The sequence below is a fragment of the Lonchura striata genome, chromosome W, assembly GCF_050655825.1.
Source record: "Lonchura striata isolate lonStrDom1 chromosome W, ASM5065582v1, whole genome shotgun sequence".
NCBI lineage: Eukaryota > Metazoa > Chordata > Aves > Passeriformes > Estrildidae > Lonchura > Lonchura striata.
In genome coordinates this window covers 38,109,181-38,127,401 of record NC_140743.1, presented here as the reverse complement: position 1 = coordinate 38,127,401, position 18,221 = coordinate 38,109,181, and the positions used below count along the sequence as shown (strand labels likewise).

General features: G+C 50.4%; 1 protein-coding gene and 1 long non-coding RNA gene across 2 annotated transcripts; both read right to left on the bottom strand.

Moving 5' to 3' along the window:
- Positions 1-626: 626 nt before the first annotated feature.
- On the bottom strand, positions 627-2,272 carry LOC146763171 (uncharacterized). The gene has a single exon (XM_085571327.1). It carries the CDS (start codon positions 2,270-2,272, stop codon positions 872-874), a length of 1,401 nt encoding a protein of 466 aa, XP_085427453.1. The 3' UTR covers positions 627-871.
- Positions 2,273-9,417: 7,145 nt separating this feature from the next.
- Positions 9,418-13,090, bottom strand: LOC110477522 (uncharacterized). Its single transcript, XR_014952672.1, has 3 exons — positions 12,770-13,090; positions 10,914-11,027; positions 9,418-9,718 (listed from the first exon to the last, which is right to left on the bottom strand). It is a non-coding gene; the product is annotated as an uncharacterized LOC110477522 (long non-coding RNA).
- Positions 13,091-18,221: the final 5,131 nt, after the last annotated feature.

The window sequence follows — 18,221 nt, the reverse complement described above, 5'->3', positions numbered from 1 at the left end:
GGTCGGGAATGACTGGGGATTGCAAACACAACTGATAGGAGAAACAAAACCCCCAGGATACTGTAAGCATTTAGAAGACTTAGCTCAGCAGCCCTATTATCGGCCCATCCGACTCGAAAGGGAGCAGAGACCTTGGGAAGGGGAGGGTCATGCCGAGCATGAAGATATTAGAGTAAAATGTAGCTGGTTAGATTGTGATTGTTTCCCTTTTGCTTGCTTTTCTTGTAAAATTTGTAAAGGGCTGTGGTGGGCTCACTGTAGAAAGGGGAGGGCTCCAAAAAGTGTGTGTCAGCGCTGCTGGCTAGAACAACGCAAGTTGACCTCTGAAATATTGAATTATAAGGTCGCCACTCGGGAATTGACTAAGGAATCTCCCGAGTGGTGGGAAATTTTTGTGAAGGGAATTGAGGGCTTCTTGGTCTCTGACCACTCTGCTTGTCAGAGAGCCGAGTCCTCAGAAGCCGGATAGCGTAATTAAATCTTCCTCTATGAAGGCGGGACGACTCACAGGCGGCTTTAATTCCAGGAGGGTTTATTGAGGAACAGCAATTCAGGGAGCGAAGGGAAAACAACCTCTCCGGGAGGGAGCTCGCTCTGAGAGCCCCGAACAGGGGGCAGAATGGGGATTATAACTGGGACAAGAGAGGGAGGGTCCAGGCATGAAGCGTTCAGTGAAGGAAGGCTTCGGGGGCAGAGTCAGGGTCGAGTGACAGGGTTATAACTAATGAGGGTAAGGGGAAGGAGCGGCTTCAGGGAAGGAACCAATGGGGGTATAAAGAACAAAGAACTTTCTAGAACCAAGGGATGACAGACATACTGATTAACAAGGGGAAGGGATGAAAAAATGATTGACAACAGGGGAGGCGGGGAACTACACACCTGTCACCTCCCAGGGTAGTTCGGGGGGACAGTTTCCCAAGTCCCCTCCCACATCTCCCCCGTTTTTGTTAATTAAATAAATATTTGCCAAAGTCTTGGTAAGCGTCTTTTTGAAGATGGTTAAGGCAACTGAAATGAGAAGGATAATTATGAAAATCCAAAAGAGTCCTTTTAAAATGGAGGCTGCCCACCCGGGAATGCCCCACTGCATCAATAGTTTGTGGACGGGGTCCACAGCCGAAGTTTCCGTTTTGATGTCCTGTACTTCGGTCCGGATCCGCTGGATGTTGGCTTGGATGGAAGTGCTCCGTGATGTTAAATTGAAGCAACACAATCCTTCGAAGTCCTCGCAGCTGTGGCCATGGGCGAGCAGCAGGAAATCAATAGCCGCTCTGTTTTGTAATGTGGCTTGCCTGGTGGTTTGCTGGTCTGCCAGAAGATCAGAGAGGGCGGCAGACGAGGCGTTGGCATGCTTGCTTATCCAACACTCCAGGTGAGAAAGCTCACCGAGGGCCTTAGCTGCTGCATACCATGGTAAAAAGATGGATACAGCGACCCTCTTTGTTTTTCCCCAATCGTAAATTTCGGAGTCACAATTTTCGTCGAATTGAGCATATGATCTTTTGGTGCGTGCCAATTGTCTTTCTTTTTTCCAATCTAGAATTTGAGTTCTGTTTGGAGTGAGGGTAGCAAGCTTGCCAAGGCTGCATGGGCCTCCCTGGAGCCGAGATGGAATTCCCGACCATACTCTGTCCCCACAGATAAGAAACATCCCCCTGGGCAATGTCTTGGGACGAGTGGATGAAACCGAAATCACCTGGCTAGTATAATTGCACCAGGTTTGGCTGTTATATTTTTTACTGATAGGTGTTACATCTTTCCGGTATGTGTCTTTGGCCAAGTCAATTCCGTGCCAATTTTGACTTGGCCTCCTATAATAGAATTTGACACAATATCTAGCTGTGGAGGACCCCAGTAAGTCCAATTCTTGGGGTTCCTCTTTGCTGTTGGGCAAAATTTTGGTCCACTCATCCCAAGTATCGACCGGGTTAGGCCTCCTACCCGTGGTTCGGAGCAGGTCGGAATTGGATACCGGCCAATCATCAGCTACCAAGGGGACCCCCACCAGGCAAGTGGACAGGGGATTGTCCACGTTGCCCATGGCCAGACATAGGTTATCCTGCTGCAAGGACTTTGCCAGCGTGATCCAGACGTTTTCTTTCGGCTGTGGTACCACCCAGCCATCTGCTACATGCAGCCACAGGAGGATGGAAAGCGTGGCTGCAACCAGCTGGGCGCAGTGGGACATCTTCTGTTGTTCCTTTTGGGTGAATGATGTTCTGGCAGCCATCCTAGTACTAAAATTAAACAAAACAATATTACCAACATACATTTGGTTCCCTCCCCTCCCCCAGCTCCCCCTTTTGGGTTAAAATAAAAATAAATTTCAGGACGGAGGGGTAAAGGGATGACGGGTTAGGTATGAGGGTAGAGGGAACGGCACAGGAGGGGATGGGGTGGCGGAAGTTGTTAAGTCCTGCAGAGGTAGGTATGTCCTTGTGATGAGGACCCGGGAGACGATGTTGGGTGGTCTTCCGGTCCTCTTCTTTTTTCTCCGTCGCCACGCCACTGCATTATCTGGTGGCGATCGTGATGGGGTCGCTGGGTTGCTCCTCGCTGGGGGGTCCGTGGTAGTGCTCTCCAGGTACGGTTTGACGTATTTTCCAGGAATCCATTTGGGACCCTGGGCTGTGGAAACACAAGCGTACCCTCTCCCCCACGTTATCAGAGGGTACGGCCCTGAGATGATTTTTGATTCTGGGTCTCTGATGAGGACTGGCGGACGCTCTTTCAAAACTGCCCTGGTGTTATTGCAAAAGTGTCTGAGTGCAGGGGGATTCGGCTCCCGGTCAGAACAATTTAAGAAATTAAGAACATAAAGTGCCTTGCATAATCTTTCAACTGGTGTCATGGCCAGAGCCGAATCGTGTTGTTGTTCTAGCAGCCTTTTTAACTCTTTGTGGGAGCGTTCCACTATTGCCTGTCCTGTGGGGTTATGGGGAATGCCGGTGGAATGGGCAATTCCCCATTGTTGTAGAAATTGTGCGAATCTTGTCGAGGTGAATCCAGGCCCATTGTCCGTTTTGATGGCTTTTGGGACTCCTAATGTGGCAAATGCCATGAATAGATGTTTGATGATATCTTTTGTTTTCTCACCAGTGTGGAGTGATGCGAACACGGCCCCAGAAAATGTGTCTATGGACACATGCAGGTATTTCAGGCGGCCAAAAGGATTATAGTGAGTGATGTCTGTTTGCCACAGCTCCAATGCTGCCAACCCTCGGGGGTTTATCCCCGTTGGCAGCGGTGGAAGGGCGAAGGACTGACAGCTTGGGCATGTGGCTAGTATGGCTTTGGCTTGTTCTTTTGATATTTTAAATTGTCGGGCAAGGGCAGGTGCATTTTGATGGAAAAACGCATGGCTGAGCCTTGCCTGTGCAAAGATGTCTGGTAAGGTTAATGAAAGTGCAGGTGCAGAGTAATGAGATGTCATTGCAAGGAGGTCGGCCATCCGGTTCCCCTCTGCAATAGCTCCTGGCAGGTCTGTGTGAGCCCGGACGTGCATAATATAATAGAGTTGCTCTCGGTGGGAGATCAGCCAGATTAATTCCGTGAGCAAATCGAATAACTGTTTTGAACTTCTTTGAGCAGGGCGTGTTCTGCCCGTTCTGCTACCCCGGCAACATAAGCCGAATCTGTTACCAGATTGAAAGGTTGCTGAAATTTTTTGAATGCTCTCACGACCGCAGCAAGTTCTGCGATCTGAGGGGAACCCTCAACCAGTTGGATGTCAGACTCCCACTTCTGACTCTCCGGGTCCTACCAAGTGATCACCGATTTGTGGGATTTTCCCGACCCATCGGTGAACACCGTGAGAGCACCTTTAATAGGTGTTTTATTTTTGAATGACTTTGGGGCCAAATATAACGTGTCTTTGAATATTTTATGTTTAGGGTAATGAATGGAAATCTGTCCAGGGTAACTGTCTAAAGCAATTTGCAAACTTTCGTTTGTCTGAAGCAGGGATTCCAATTGTTCCAAATTAAGAGGTAGGTAATGCACGCCGGGTCACACCCTGCGAGGGTCCGGAGGCGTTGTCTGGCCTTTATTATTATCCTAGCCATTAACTCTGCAGGAGTTGAAATAGTTTTCGCTGGCTGGTGCGGGAGAAACAGCCACTCAATGATAAGGAGTGGGTCCTTCCGCCCAGCGTCCCATTGAAAAAGCAGACCATGGAAGTTTGGGCACTTACCCAGTATGGCAAGGGTGACGGGAAGGAGCCGATCCACACGGTGGGCCTGACGGGATCGTATGGCCTCAGCGACTCTCTCCAGGGCTCCTTTGGCGGCAGGTGTTAGCTCGCGAGGGGAAGCTAGGTCGCCATCTCCTCGTAGCAGGTTGAAGAGCGGCGCCAGCTCCTCCGTGGTGAGTCCCAGGAGAGGTCGGATCCACGTGATGGTACCGCAGATCTGCTGGAGATCCCGCAGGGTCCGTGGGTCGTCTTTGACGGTGACAGATTGGGGCGCGACAGTCCTTCCCGTAATGTGAAAGCCCAAATACTTCCATGGCGCTGACAGCTGGATCTTTTCTTCAGCAATTTCAAACCCTGCAGCTTTAATGGCCTTAACAGTCTTGGAAAGTGTGATCTGCAGATAAGCTTGTGTTTCAGCGCAGATCAAGACATCATCCATATAATGCAGGATGATCGCTTCAGGGAACAGCTTCCTGATCGGCGAAAGCACCTGGGCCACAAAAGTTTGGCAGAGCACCGGGGAATTTTTCATTCCCTGGGGCAAAGTGGCCCATTGGTACCTCTTATAAGGCTCCGCCCTATTGATGGAAGGGACGGAGAACGCGAATCTGGGGGCATCTCCGGGATACAATGGGATGTTGAAAAAGCAGTCCTTGATGTCAATGACTGCGAGCTGCCAATCCCGGGGAAGCATGGAGGGTGAGGGAAGGCCAGGCTGCAGGGGGCCCATGTCCTCGATTACCTCATTGACCCTGCGCAGGTCTTGGAGCAGGCGCCATTTGTCTTTGCCAGGTTTTTTAATAACAAAGACAGGAGTGTTCCAGGGGCTGGTGGAGGGTATTAAATGCCCCAGGCGGACCTGCTCCTCTACTAATTCATGGAGCGCTTTTAATTTCTCCTCCACAAGGGGCCACTGGTCCACCCACACTGGAACATCGGTCTTCCAATTCAGCGGTGGGGAGGTGCGCTCCGCAGTGGCCCATACTAAAAATCCCATGCAGGGCTAGGGATATCGAGGCGGGCACCCCATTGGGACAAAACGTCCCTGCCTAATAACATGATGTTAGATGAAACAACAAAAGGCCGAATGGTGGCAATCTGTCCCTCAGGGCCCTCCACACTTACCAGGTGTTTGCTGCGCATGGAGTTGACAGCTCCTCCCACTCCGGAGATTGTGCCACAAGGGGGCACCAACTCCCAGTCGCGGGGCCACTTTGACCGGGGAATGATGGTGACGTCTGCCCCGGTGTCTGCCATCAGGTCCAGTTTGATGGACTTTCCCTGAAGCGATAAAACAGTCTCAATCATTGGTCTGGATTTGCAAACATTTTGTGTGAGGAAGACAAAATTGTCTTCCCCGGAGTCATGTCCAGCGAAATAGTCCTGTACTGGTGGATCGGTGAGGTCGGCCACGTCGAGGAGGTACATGGCAGCGAAGGGGAGCCCCTTGGTGATGGTGCAAGGTGGTTGATGGCAGACGACCGAGACGGTGACCTCGGACCCCGGCTGAAAACACACCACTTCAGGAACGACGGTAACACGGTCTGGTGTGAGCCTGCAATCTCCGAGTATTAACACTGTCACCTCACAATTGCGGTAAGGGGGTTCCAGGAACCCAGCGGGAACTCTCACCAGGTCCTCATCCTGGAGAGTCACAGTGATGGAGCTTTTGAGGACCCGGTGAGTGTCTGAATCTAAGTTGCGGGTTCTACGGAAGAGGCGGAGCCCGTCGTCGTGGCTCCGCCAACCCTCCGGAACTGTCCGCTGGGCCACCGGTCCTCCCGGATGGTGGGGAGGCCTGGGCGCTGTGAGGGGCCACTTGTTGTCCTCGCGCGGCCCCTCCCCGCGCTCCGTGACCCGTTTCCCGCCTGCTGATGGTAGGGCATCGGGTTCCTGGGTATTGATCTTGGGGAGGGTGTGTACGAGTAGTGTGGTTGCTCCGGGGGCCAGTATGGGCAGTTGGCTTGTATGTGGCCCATCTGGCCACACCTGAAGCACCGGATGGTGTTCATCGTCAACATCGCCTCCCCAATCCCCTTACTTACTGCAAGCGCGACAGTGGTCTCGGTGGAGGCGGCTTTCGTGCAGGCCTCCACCATCTGTGCGATGGTGGGTTCGGGGTCCTGAGGTAAAGTCCTTAATATCTTCTTTGTCTCGGCTGTCGCGTTGGTCATGGCCATCTTTCTCAGGAGCTCTTCCCTCGCTGCAGGATGGTCTATCTGCCGGTCGATGGCCTCCCTCAGCCGGTCCACGAATTTTATGAAAGATTCCTCTGGGCCCTGGGTAATAGCTGAAAAGTTCTGGAGGGGGGTTTTCCCATCGGGGATTTTTAACAGTGCCGCTCGGCCAGCCTCCTTGATGTCATCTAGGACCTCCGTGGGTAACAGTATTTGGTCCTCTGGCTGGCTGAACTCCCCCTCCCCTGCCAGGGCTTCTATGGCTTCCTCTCCCTCTCCAATTGCCTCCGCTAAATTGTGTTTTTTCAGAAGAGGCTTGAGGAGCTTTCTCCATTGAATGTCCCACAATAAAAGCTCGGTGGGAGTGAGCAGGGACTTGGCAATATATTTAACGTCATGCTGGACCAATGTATGGCCCGAGAAAGCGAGGTCCAATACATTCTTAAAGAAAGGAGAGTCTCGACCATAGTCTTTGGCAGCCTTCCTCAGTTCTTTAATCTCCACATATGGGAGTTGCTCCCAGTGTGGCCGCTGCCCCCTGGTCCTCACCACAGGTGCTGCGAACGGCCCCAGATCTCTTGCGAATTCCAAATCCCCATCCTTAATTGCCTCTGCCCTGATCCGGGCCCACCCACCTCCCGGCCTAGGTGTGGGCCGGGGGCTGTCGCTGTCCTCATCCTCATCGGAGGATGAGGCAGGACGAGCAAGGGCTCGGACCTTCCCCTTGGCCGGTGGGCTTCGGTGGCATGAAGCCCGGCAGGCCAAGATGGCCTGCTTCCGGCCAGGCCGACTTCCGGTTCCGGTGGAGTGGGAACCAGAAGAGGCCTGAGGGGAGGCGTGGCCAGGCTCACCCACCGGGGTGTGGCCTTCCGGCAGGGGGTTCCCTCCCACAGGGGCGTGGCCTTCCTGCAGGCCGGTCCCTCCCACCGGGGGCCCACCCAGGGGTGTGGCCATGGGGGCTGGAGGGGCGGGTCCCGACGACGTAACAATCGACGCGGTGGTAGGGGCGGGACCCGACGCAGGGGCGGCACCCGACGGGGGTGGAACCTGAGGGGGACTGGCAGGGGCCCGAAGGGAGTGAGGAGGTGGAGAGGAGGCGCCATTTTGTCCCTCGGTGGCGGGCTGCTCGGCCATGTGGCCGGCGCCATTTTGTGAGGTGTGGTGACAGAGATCAGGAATCGAATAACATGGTTTTAAACTGGGTACAGGGGTTTGAGGGCTTTGGGGAGAGGAAAGACTCGCACTGGGATGGCCAGTCCCAGGACGAGGAGAGGACAGAGTGGGGCGGGGAGCAGCAGGGAGACGGTGGCAGCCCTGTGCTTGGTTATGGCAGGGTCTGCTGCCCGACCCACCCTTAGGGGAAACTGAGTTAGGAGTGGGGGGGGCGGAATGAGGGTTAGGAGAACCGGGGACCCAACTCTCACCCTTTTGTTTAAATAAAGTGTAAATAGAATGAAAAAGTGGAAAAAAATGCCCCACAGAAAAATTCCCCTTTACTTGTAATGCGTATAACAGTTTCCCAACATTTCCCCAGAAAATAAGAGAAGAAAAATCATCCCTGGAGGTGTCAGGGAAGTTATCGAAAATAAGATTAACAAAAGCCTTAAGGTCCCTCTTTTTAAAAGAAATGTTCCCCAAAACAAGGGAGGATTTAACGTGGAGGTAAAAATCCCGCCGGGCAGGAGACAGGCGATTGCCCATTCTCACTGCAGAAAAAAGGAAATCCCCAAAGAGACAAAGAGAGAAACGAAAAGGAAAAGAGACAGGGTCGGGTGCCAGACAGGGCACCAGGAACTCACCAGAAAGAAGACCGCTGTCAAAACGAAAAGCCTCTGAGGGGGAGAGGAAGCGCTGCAGGTCTCGTCCCGTTCGGAGTCTGCTCCCAAACTCAAAGTCGAACCAGGACGAGGTGTCTGCAGCCCGCGAGGTAGGCGATCTTCTTCAACGAAGAGCAGCCGCTCGTGGAACTGGCGGCGAACGGCGCTTTTAGTCCTCGGGCAGCCGGATCGCAGAGCCGATGGAGCCGAGGAGACGCTCCGCAACTGACTCCTGAGAGGGGTCAGTCTGTTCGGGCGCCAGTTGAGGGCTTCTTGGTCTCTGACCACTCTGCTTGTCAGAGAGCCGAGTCCTCAGAAGCCGGATAGCGTAATTAAATCTTCCTCTATGAAGGCGGGACGACTCACAGGCGGCTTTAATTCCAGGAGGGTTTATTGAGGAACAGCAATTCAGGGAGCGAAGGGAAAACAACCTCTCCGGGAGGGAGCTCGCTCTGAGAGCCCCGAACAGGGGGCGGAATGGGGATTATAACTGGGACAAGAGAGGGAGGGTCCAGGCATGAAGCGTTCAGTGAAGGAAGGCTTCGGGGGCAGAGTCAGGGTCGAGTGACAGGGTTATAACTAATGAGGGTAAGGGGAAGGAGCGGCTTCAGGGAAGGAACCAATGGGGGTATAAAGAACAAAGAACTTTCTAGAACCAAGGGATGACAGACATACTGATTAACAAGGGGAAGGGATGAAAAAATGATTGACAACAGGGGAGGCGGGGAACTACACACCTGTCACCTCCCAGGGTAGTTCGGGGGGACAGTTTCCCAAGTCCCCTCCCACAGGGAATAAACCCTGAATTCCATTGCTACCACTCCAACGAGCTTTCAAGTCCATTTCTTACGGACATAGTCCAGGTCAAGTGTCGCAGGCTGGTCAAGGGACTGAGGTGCGACACCCCACAATTAAATGAGAAAAATTGGAACTCCCGGAGGTCAAAGTGGGAGAGAGGAAATAATCCCGCCCCTGAAGAATATCTCTGCTGTCAAGAAGATGGCCTACCCTGTAGCTTGTAGCAACCAAGTTGACAGGCAAGACAGAGAGGTAGCTAGTGGGGATGAGGGACCCTCCCAAATCGTAAGAAGAAGCACTGACCACCTGTCTTGGTTCGACAAGACAGGAGTCTGTGAAAGAGGGCAAAGCCTCCTGTGCAATGGAGAACGGCAAACCCCCCTCCCTCTGAATTACCAGGATCTTTAAATTAAAAGGCTCTCAGGCAAAGATATGGGAGTGGGAGTAACAATTCTTTACTAGGAAAAAACTAGACAACAATTTAAAAAGGCAAATGCAATCGGTACAAACAAAACCAGTGAAAGAAAAAGTCCAGAACCTGAGGGGTGCCAGTATCAGTTCTGCTGGGACAATTGCTTCCCTTGCAGTGGCTGATGAATTGTAGCTGCAGAGGTGATCTTTAGAAGGGTATAGTTTTCCTCTGAAGATCTGGTGGCAGTGGGGCCGGTCTTCCTCTGCGCCGGGGTTGCCTCTGAGCTCCGCTGCCGTCGCCTCAGCGCGCGCCGGCTGCTTCGCTGCGAGTGCCGCCGAAGAGAGAGAGAGAGAGCGAGCTGCTTCTCCGGGAATCCCGCGAAGAGAGAGAGCGAGCTGCTTCTCTCGGAGTCCCGCCCAGAGAGCTGCCTCCTCTCCCCAAAAAGCTACCCCTTTAAACAACAATAGAGTGCTTGGCTTCCCCCCCTCTGGGTGGGACCCCTCACGGTGTTACATTTACCAGCCCTGCATTCAATCAGTCAATGGTGTATAAACAAACCATTGCCTCTACAGGGCAAACCATTGTCTCTGAGAGAGATAACAAAAACCTGTCCAACCGGTTTGCCTTCAACAGATGGCAAATGGAATACAAGCTTATCTTACAACCCAGGACACCACCATAGGCACGGGAATGGTGACAATGGAATGAGAAAAAGTGGGAATGTGAAATTGGGCGTGATAAGCAGCATCCCCTGCAGTGTGTACTACTCAGCCCTAAAGATTCTTACATTTGTGATGATATGCTTTCCTCTCCAAAGTGTTGCTACTGAAACCCATGAACCCTTTAAATGGACATTAAGTAGGTGGGAAAATCATGATACTCATTATAACCTGCAGACTGTGATAACCTCTGGGGCACCAAGCTTTAAAGCTGGAGTATGTAACATGACCAAAAATCCAAGCTGTGGGCGGCTGTTAAATTTGACAAGTTTCTATATGCGCCCTGCTTCAAATTTAGGGAGGTCATATTGTAACCTCCCCGGGCATTACTACTGTGGTTATTGGGGTTGTGAGACAATAGCATCAGCATGGGCCCCGGGAGGAGGGTCAGATAAATACCTAAGAGTGGGATATGGACCAGCTGGATGTGTAAAGCCACAAGAATGGCCATGGACAGGGAAAGATTTACTGGGGAACTGTACTTTCATATACCTCAATGTTACTCATCCAAATGACCCAGGGTGGCTGTTGGGAAAGACATGGGGGATTAGGCATTGGATAGAGGGACACGATTTGGGAAACCTAATACTTATTAAAAAAGAACCTATTCCCTATGACCCTGCACCAATTGGACCCAACAAAGTAATAAGTGACATTAAAACTAAAACAATTAACTACACAGAGACAGAGGTTATTACTAACCATATTAACATAGATGAGCCAGGTGTTCCTAAACCCGAGCATGCCACCTTGTGGAAAATAATGCAAGCCACATTTGGCGTTTTAAACTATACATACCCGAATCTGACAGAGGGTTGCTGGCTCTGTTACATGATGAATCCACCCTTTTATGAGGCGATAGGATCCTCTGCCAAAACCAGAAGAATTAATGGGACAAACCCAAGAGAATGTCTGTGGAAACAGGGAAAAGATAGCACCCCAGGAATAACCCTAGCACAAGTAAGAGGGAAAGGGAAATGTGTGGGAAAGGTACCCGCAATAATGCAACACTTGTGTGAGACGACAATCAGCATCAAGAGAAAAGATAAACTGGCAGAATGGCTCCTGCCAGCGCCCAACACCAAATGGGTATGTAATACACTCGGAACCACCCCTTGCTTATCCATAAGGCTTTTCAATGAAAGTTCAGATTATTGTGTACAGGTGTTAATTGTCCCTCGCATATCATATCACCCAAAGGAGTATGTACTAGAGCATCAAATAACTCCCGAACACCATCTAGTCAAAAGAGAACCACTCACAGCATTAACAGTAGCAGTCTTGCTTAGTATAGGTGGAGCTGGAGTGGGAACGGGGGTAGCCTCCCTAGTAAATCAACAACAAGGTATGAAAAATTTACGAGTATCCGTAGATGAAGACTTAAGCAGAATCGAAAAGGCCATAGATGGGTTAGTAAAATCAGTCAGATCCCTCTCTGAGGTTGTGTTACAAAATAGACGGGGACTTGATCTATTATTTTTACAACAAGGGGGGCTCTGCGTTGCCTTACGAGAAGAATGTTGCACTTATGCAGACCACACAGGAATTGTGGTTGATACTATGGCAGAATTACGCAAACAAATAGAGCAAAGAAAAAAAGAGCAAGAAGCTCAGCAAAACTGGTATGAATCATGGTTTACTCATTCCCCTTGGTTAACAACTCTTTTGTCTACCATTGCAGGACCGGCAATTCTGCTCATCTTAGTGCTAACTTTCGGACCCTGCATCTTTAATAAGCTTATTGCTATAGTAAAGAGTAGGTTAGAGGCCGCTCATTTAATGATAGTAAGATCAAAATATGAATCATTCACTCAGGTAGAGGCCGAAAACTATCTAGAGCTTAGTAGAAAAGAATTAATGCGGTTCAACGAACAAAAAGGAAGATAAAAGAAAAGGGGAGAAATTGTAAGAGAAGGGTGACCTTTTTGTTCGATGCAGCTGCAGATAGTAATTTGTTTCAAGGAAGTTTGTTTTTTTTTTTATTTTACAGCGGTAATAGGCAACAGGCTGTGAATTGCTGATAACACGCATTCCTAAGCTTTTACAGCGGTAGCAGGCAATAGGCTTTGCATTGCTTAACTGATAACATGCATTTCTAAGATAACACGTATACTTGAGACTGTGAGAATCCTTAGATCAAAGGACACCTGTGAGGAAGACAACCAGCCTTCATCCCACGACCACCAGAAGGCAGAAAACGACCACCTAGCAACAGAATGCGACTGCGCAGAAGAAACGAGTGAACTAAGGAAGAAGATAAAAAGAGCGAACTAGGAGATCACAGGCGCGGCAGCTTGGCGGAGCGGTTGCTCCCCTCTGTCGCCGCAGCGCTGCTTTTTTGCTTTGCTCTCATATACTCTATTAAATGAATTAAATAAATTCTGTTAATTGGATCAGATGGCCTCTTGTGCTCACTCATAACAGCTTCTCTTTCATATTCTCTCAAAGAGAGCTGAAAAAGTTAAAGAAGCCGATTTAGAACAGTTGGTTCTGTGGGCAAGAAACAAAGGCAAATTGCAAAAGCCTTTGCTGATTTTTAGTGAAATCGAATGGCAAGAGCGGGGGCAGCTGCTTTGGGACGCAGTGATAGAGGGCGGAAAAGACAAAAAAATACTACTGGAGTTTGGAGGCATTTGGAAAAAAGTTTTACATACCCTGCAAAGCATGGCCGCGGAGAAAAAAGCAGCGGAAGCCGCGATTCAGGTGTTTGAGCAATCCACATCAGAATTGACAGAAGTTCAGAAGCCATCTCGGGTTGAAAAATTCTTTACTGTTTGTAATATGCGGCCAGTGCAAGGGCAGAAGGCTCCAGTCAGTCCCTCTGTCAGGGATTTTGTCGCTCATTTGGAGGCAGCTGCAGAGCCAGGTGGCGCGGGGCCGGCCGGCGCGGGATCGAGCAGGAGCGTGGGCGCTGCAGGGGCAGAAGTGTGCCCGCAGACAGCGGATGTTAACAGCTCGGTGGTCCAGCGGAGTGAGGCGAGCCCGGAAGTGGCCCCGTCGGGTCCCTCGGGAGGAGGGGAGGCACATGAGGAGGCAGGCGGAGTTGGTGACGAAACGGGGCTGAGTCAGGAGGAGGAACTCAGGGGCGGAGATCAAGGCGGAAACTAAGGTGGAGACGGGAGAGAGGTGGTGCTGGCCCCTCACCCCCCCGCATCAGCGCGGCTCGGTGGTACCCAACACCAGTGGCGGCAGCGGCGAACAACCCAGCGCGGCTTGGGGGGGCTGGGCGCCACAATGCTAGCGAAATGGAAGATGCAGCTACCCAGACAACAGCAGAGCAGAGCCCCGAAAAAGCCAGTTTCCACTCCACCACGGCAGCGCTGCGCTGCCCACTTCCACCAGGCTCCGACTCTGATGACTCAGAGCCAGACACTCCTGCTGTCAATTGTAGCAGGAACAAGCGATCACAAAATAAGATACAAAGACCAAATATGCTACAGAAAAAAATAGCCCACCTTGCCACCCTTTCAAATCGTCAGGTTCAACCAATGGAACCTTCCACTGGACAGCAATTGGCATTGCCAGCAGTTTTAAAAAATCCATTGCAGTCACGATGGGCGTCAGTTGTTAAGGATGCTCCTTTAGATGGTGACTGGAAGGCTGTCAGCTCCCTGGCTTGTCCTGTCATAGTGTCTAATGGGAATGCCATCTGGAAGCCCCATGAGTGGAAAATCCTACAATCAGCTAAGCAGACAGTCACCACTTATGGGATCAGATCAGAAGTGTAATGAACAGGGTCTATGCCCTTATTAGTGTTCAGCTCTTTATTAAAAAGTCAGCTCGGCAGGGGGGTGGTGTAGCTTCTTCCGGTAGCCGAAGGGTGAGAAGGCGCGCAGAGTCTGTCCCTGGAGTCTCTGGCACACAGGTAGCCGGAGGTGAAGACGTGTCCAGTCTGTATCTGAAGTCCCAGCAGAGCGTCTTCTCTCCTTTCCTCCTGGCACACTGGTAGCCGAAGGCTGGGGGGATGTGCAGAGCCTGCTGCCGAGGTACAGCAGCAGCTATCCCTCTCCTGCCCTCTTGCTAACACCAGGAGTGTCTCTTTTCCTTGTGCCGCCTTCCCACAGCCCAGTCCAATCTGGTCCTCTGCAGGTTATAGTGACAGGTTAAACACAGACTAGGGATGGGGTTCCCTTTTCCCCAACCAGCACACCCATCCAGCCCCCTCCACTGTGCCCCTTTTTCATTTTGGGGTGTTTTTCATCCCCAAAACCCCCTCCCATGATACCACTGGCTTATTTTGCATCCTAGTCCTAATTTGGGTGGGGGTGTGATTCCCAGGAGCGATTATGTAATTAACATTTCAATGTCAGTACTTAGTTCGAGCCAAGTGTCCCAGCCAGGCTGTTTTGTTCATAACAAGCAGCCAGGAACATCATTCAGTATATATTTACAGCAGATGTGCTTTGTCCTGGTGATTCATCTAATATTGCCTCCCTGCTTCTGACGCCTTCCCAGTTTCTCATGTTTGAAAGGGAATGGAGGCGTTTGGCAATTGAGGAGGCCAACAAACATACAAATGTTGGGGATTGTGAGAACCCCGGCCTTGCTCTGGGGTCTCATATGGTGGTGAAATTCCTCCTCCAACCCGTGCTTCCAAAGAAAAACTCCACAGCCTTTAGCTGTTCGGTCTCAAGGCAGTTTATTGCTAGTTATCTAACAGATTATGTTCTTGGACTGCGGCTATTTTATCAGCGGCCTGGGTAGAGGCACACACACACACTGACATCCTCTCTATCTGCTGTCTTCTTCGTCTCTCCCCCCGCCCAGGGCTGCTGTTATCTTTTATATGATATATTACGTATAACATGTTTACAATTATTCCCCAATACCTACTACCTACGTTGCCAAGTGTTTTTCTACTCTAAACCAATCTGTGAGTGCCAACATCACCAAGAACATGGAGGTAAGGAAAAAGAAGGAGGAAGAACAGGATCAGCCCACTTTCCTCCATCTTAGAACTTCTGACCCCCATGTACAAAGTGAAAACCCCCCTGTACATGTGCTAAAACCCCCCTGTACAATACTAAAAAAAAATTTCCCCTCTACTTTGTAATTATTTTTACTATACTATCTAACCTTTTGTGACTGCTTGTTCCACCTCCAAAGTTGGCAATTCATTCCATGGCTCAAACTCAAAATCACAGCTGTTTTTCAGCTGTCTGCCAGGGTCTAGAATGCTTCTGACCAAGGCCTGGAACCTCTAAAAATGTCTGAGAGACATTTTGAGTTCCCACAGGGGATCCTTTTTATGGAGTCCAGCCAGATATGCTGACTGGACAGGGACCATAATGCAACCAACCAGGTGCAACTCACCTTTCCTGTTGAAATGCATCAATTGTCACAGCAATTGGCCCATCAAGCTTTGCTTTTGGCACCCAACAAGAAAAAGTCAGCATCCTATGCAACCATAAAGCAAGGAGCCACTGAACCATTTGGACAAATTATTGATAGTCTGTCAGCTGCTTTAAAAGACGCACCTGACATGCCACCATTCATTCAAGAACATTTATTCCGCTCCCTTGCTTTTGAAAATGCTAACCCACACACAAGAACCATCTTAGCCACTGTTCCTCAAGGCTGTCCAGTTGATGAGATGCTTGTCAGAACCACACACGCAGAACAGTGCAACCAACCTGCAGCATTCACAGCAACCATCCAAGATGCCATGCAACAACAAGGACACATGATTGCAGCTGCCTTGTCAGGCAGCAATGATAACAACTCACTTAGTCGCAGCAAAAGTCAATCTAATCTCAGATCATCTAAAACCATTTGCTTTCAATGCAATGGAGCAGGCCATCTCCAGTGAAACTGCCAAAAGTCTGTGTGGTGTCACAAGTGCAACATTGACAATCATGCTACAGAAACTATTCGCAGTGTGGGAAACGGCTAGCGCAGCACATGGAGGCACCGCGTGAAGAAATAAATCGATGCCCAGACCCCACAGACTCCAAGAACAGCTTTCTGTTGAACAACTCACCTACCACCTGGGGAAGTCTTGGGAGTCGATGTGGCCACCGCAACAGAAGTCACTCTGAATGACACAAAGGTAACCCTAATTCCTACCAATGTATATGGTCCAATGTACAGCACAACTTCTCTAGTTGGAGGTTTGTTGCTGGGGAGATCTTCCACAAGCAAACAAGGTGTGATTGTGATTCCCGGCGGCATTGATGCAGACTTTACCGGTCAAGTGAAAATTATTGGCTCATGCCTCACAACCACCTGTGACAATTCCCAAAGGAAGCAAGATTGCCCAAATTGTAGCAGTTGAAAATTTCCCGCCACATCGCCAGCGCTCAAAAGAACCAACTGATTCTGGAACACAAGACAATGGCTTTGGATCAACTGGCCATGATGTCTTCTTTACAATTAACCTGAAAGATCATCCATACAAGAAAGTACAACTGAAACATGGTTCACACTGTGTTTGATTGGAACCAATGCTTGATACAGGAGCAGATGTCTCAATTATTAATCAGATGTACTGGCCATCCAACTGGCCCTTGAGAGCCCTGAGTTCGCACATTGTAGGAGTGGGTGGAATGAAGATTCCTTCAGTTAGCAGAGATCCCATCAGCATCATTTTTGAAGACAATCAAGTACCTGGCCTTCAGGAGAATTGGGATGATTTTCTTTCCTTTCTCAAGCATCTCTGCTGCTCTGCTGCTGTGTTCCCCCACACAATGATATTATCAATATACTGTAGATGTTCTGGAGCCTCACCCTTTTCTTGTTCAGTCTGGATCAGTCCATGGCAGATGGCGGGGCTGTGTTTCCACCCCTGGGGCAGTCGGCTCCAGGTGTACTGCACGCCCCTCCAGGTGAAAGCAAACTGAGGCCTGCATTCTGCTGCCAGAAAAATGGAGAAAAATGCATTGGCAATATCAAGAGTGGCATACCACTTCTCTGCCTTGGACTCCAGCTCGTACTGGAGTTCCAGCATGTCTGGCACAGCAGCGCTCAGCGGTGGAGTCACTTCATTCAATGTACGGTAGTACAACCTCCATTCTCCTTCAGATTTACACACAGGCCAGATGGGGCTGTTGAAGGGTGAGTGGGTTTTGCTGACCACCCGTTGGCACTCCAACTCACGGATCATTTTGTGGATGGGGATCACGGCATCTCGATTTGTTCGGTACTGCCAGCGGTGCACTGCTGAGGTGGCAATTGATACTCGTTGCTCTTCTACCTTCAAGTGTCCTGCTGCAGATGGGTTTTCCAATAGTCCAGGTAAGCTGTTCAATTGCTTGATGCCCTCTGTCTCTACAGCTGGTATCCCAAATGCCCACCTGGGTCCCTTTGGTGCTGCTTCTCTCCCTCAAATCCATGGGGACAAAACCCCTGTGGAGCCCGGCCAGCTGGGCAGTGTGGTGAGGCGGGCAGAGGGAAGGAACTTCTCCTTGGATCCCGGGGGGCTTGGAGAAGCTCCCACGTGAGTCCAAAGACGAGCTGGTCCCACAAGCAAAGGAAAGAGGCGCTCTCCCTCAGGATTAGTTCCAAAGTTTAATGAGAGCCTAGAGAGTTCCCCAGGACACATGTGGCTTCAAAGGACCTCCCCGAGAAAGAGAGGGAGCCCTGCCCAGAGCATCCAGATATAGGGAGGGTGGGGAAAACCGAACAGCCAGTGGGGGAAGGACAGGGGAGTGGCTCTCAAGGGGCAAAGGAGGGGAAAACGGGTAGATTACACAGGAACAAAGAGGGGATATGGAGGGATAAACCAATATGAGGGGATATACATTGGGACCACAACTCAACAACTCCTCCCTTTACATATAAAAAAAAATGAAAATGGCTTAAACAGGGGTTGTCTTTGAGTCCATTTGATCTTCAAACCAAGGATCCCGATTCAGAGGCTCTTCTTCTGGAGTAGGTTGTACATCTTCATCTATGGAGAGATGGGCTCTATTAACTGAGATGGTAGAGTTCAGAGCTTTCAGAATAAGTCCCTTTACAACACTGAAACCCATGACAAGCCCAATAAGAAACAGTACAAGTGACAGTCCAGTTTGAATTAGTGACTTGATCCAACCTGAGAGACTCCATCCCTGAAAAAGAGACCCCAGCCAATCTGATGATATTGTGTCATAGATGTCCTCAGCCCAT

Bases quoted from the DNA above. Each gene is read 5' to 3' on its own strand.
- LOC146763171 (XM_085571327.1), bottom strand. From the start codon at position 2,272: ATGTATGTTGGTAATATTGTTTTGTTTAATTTTAGTACTAGGATGGCT.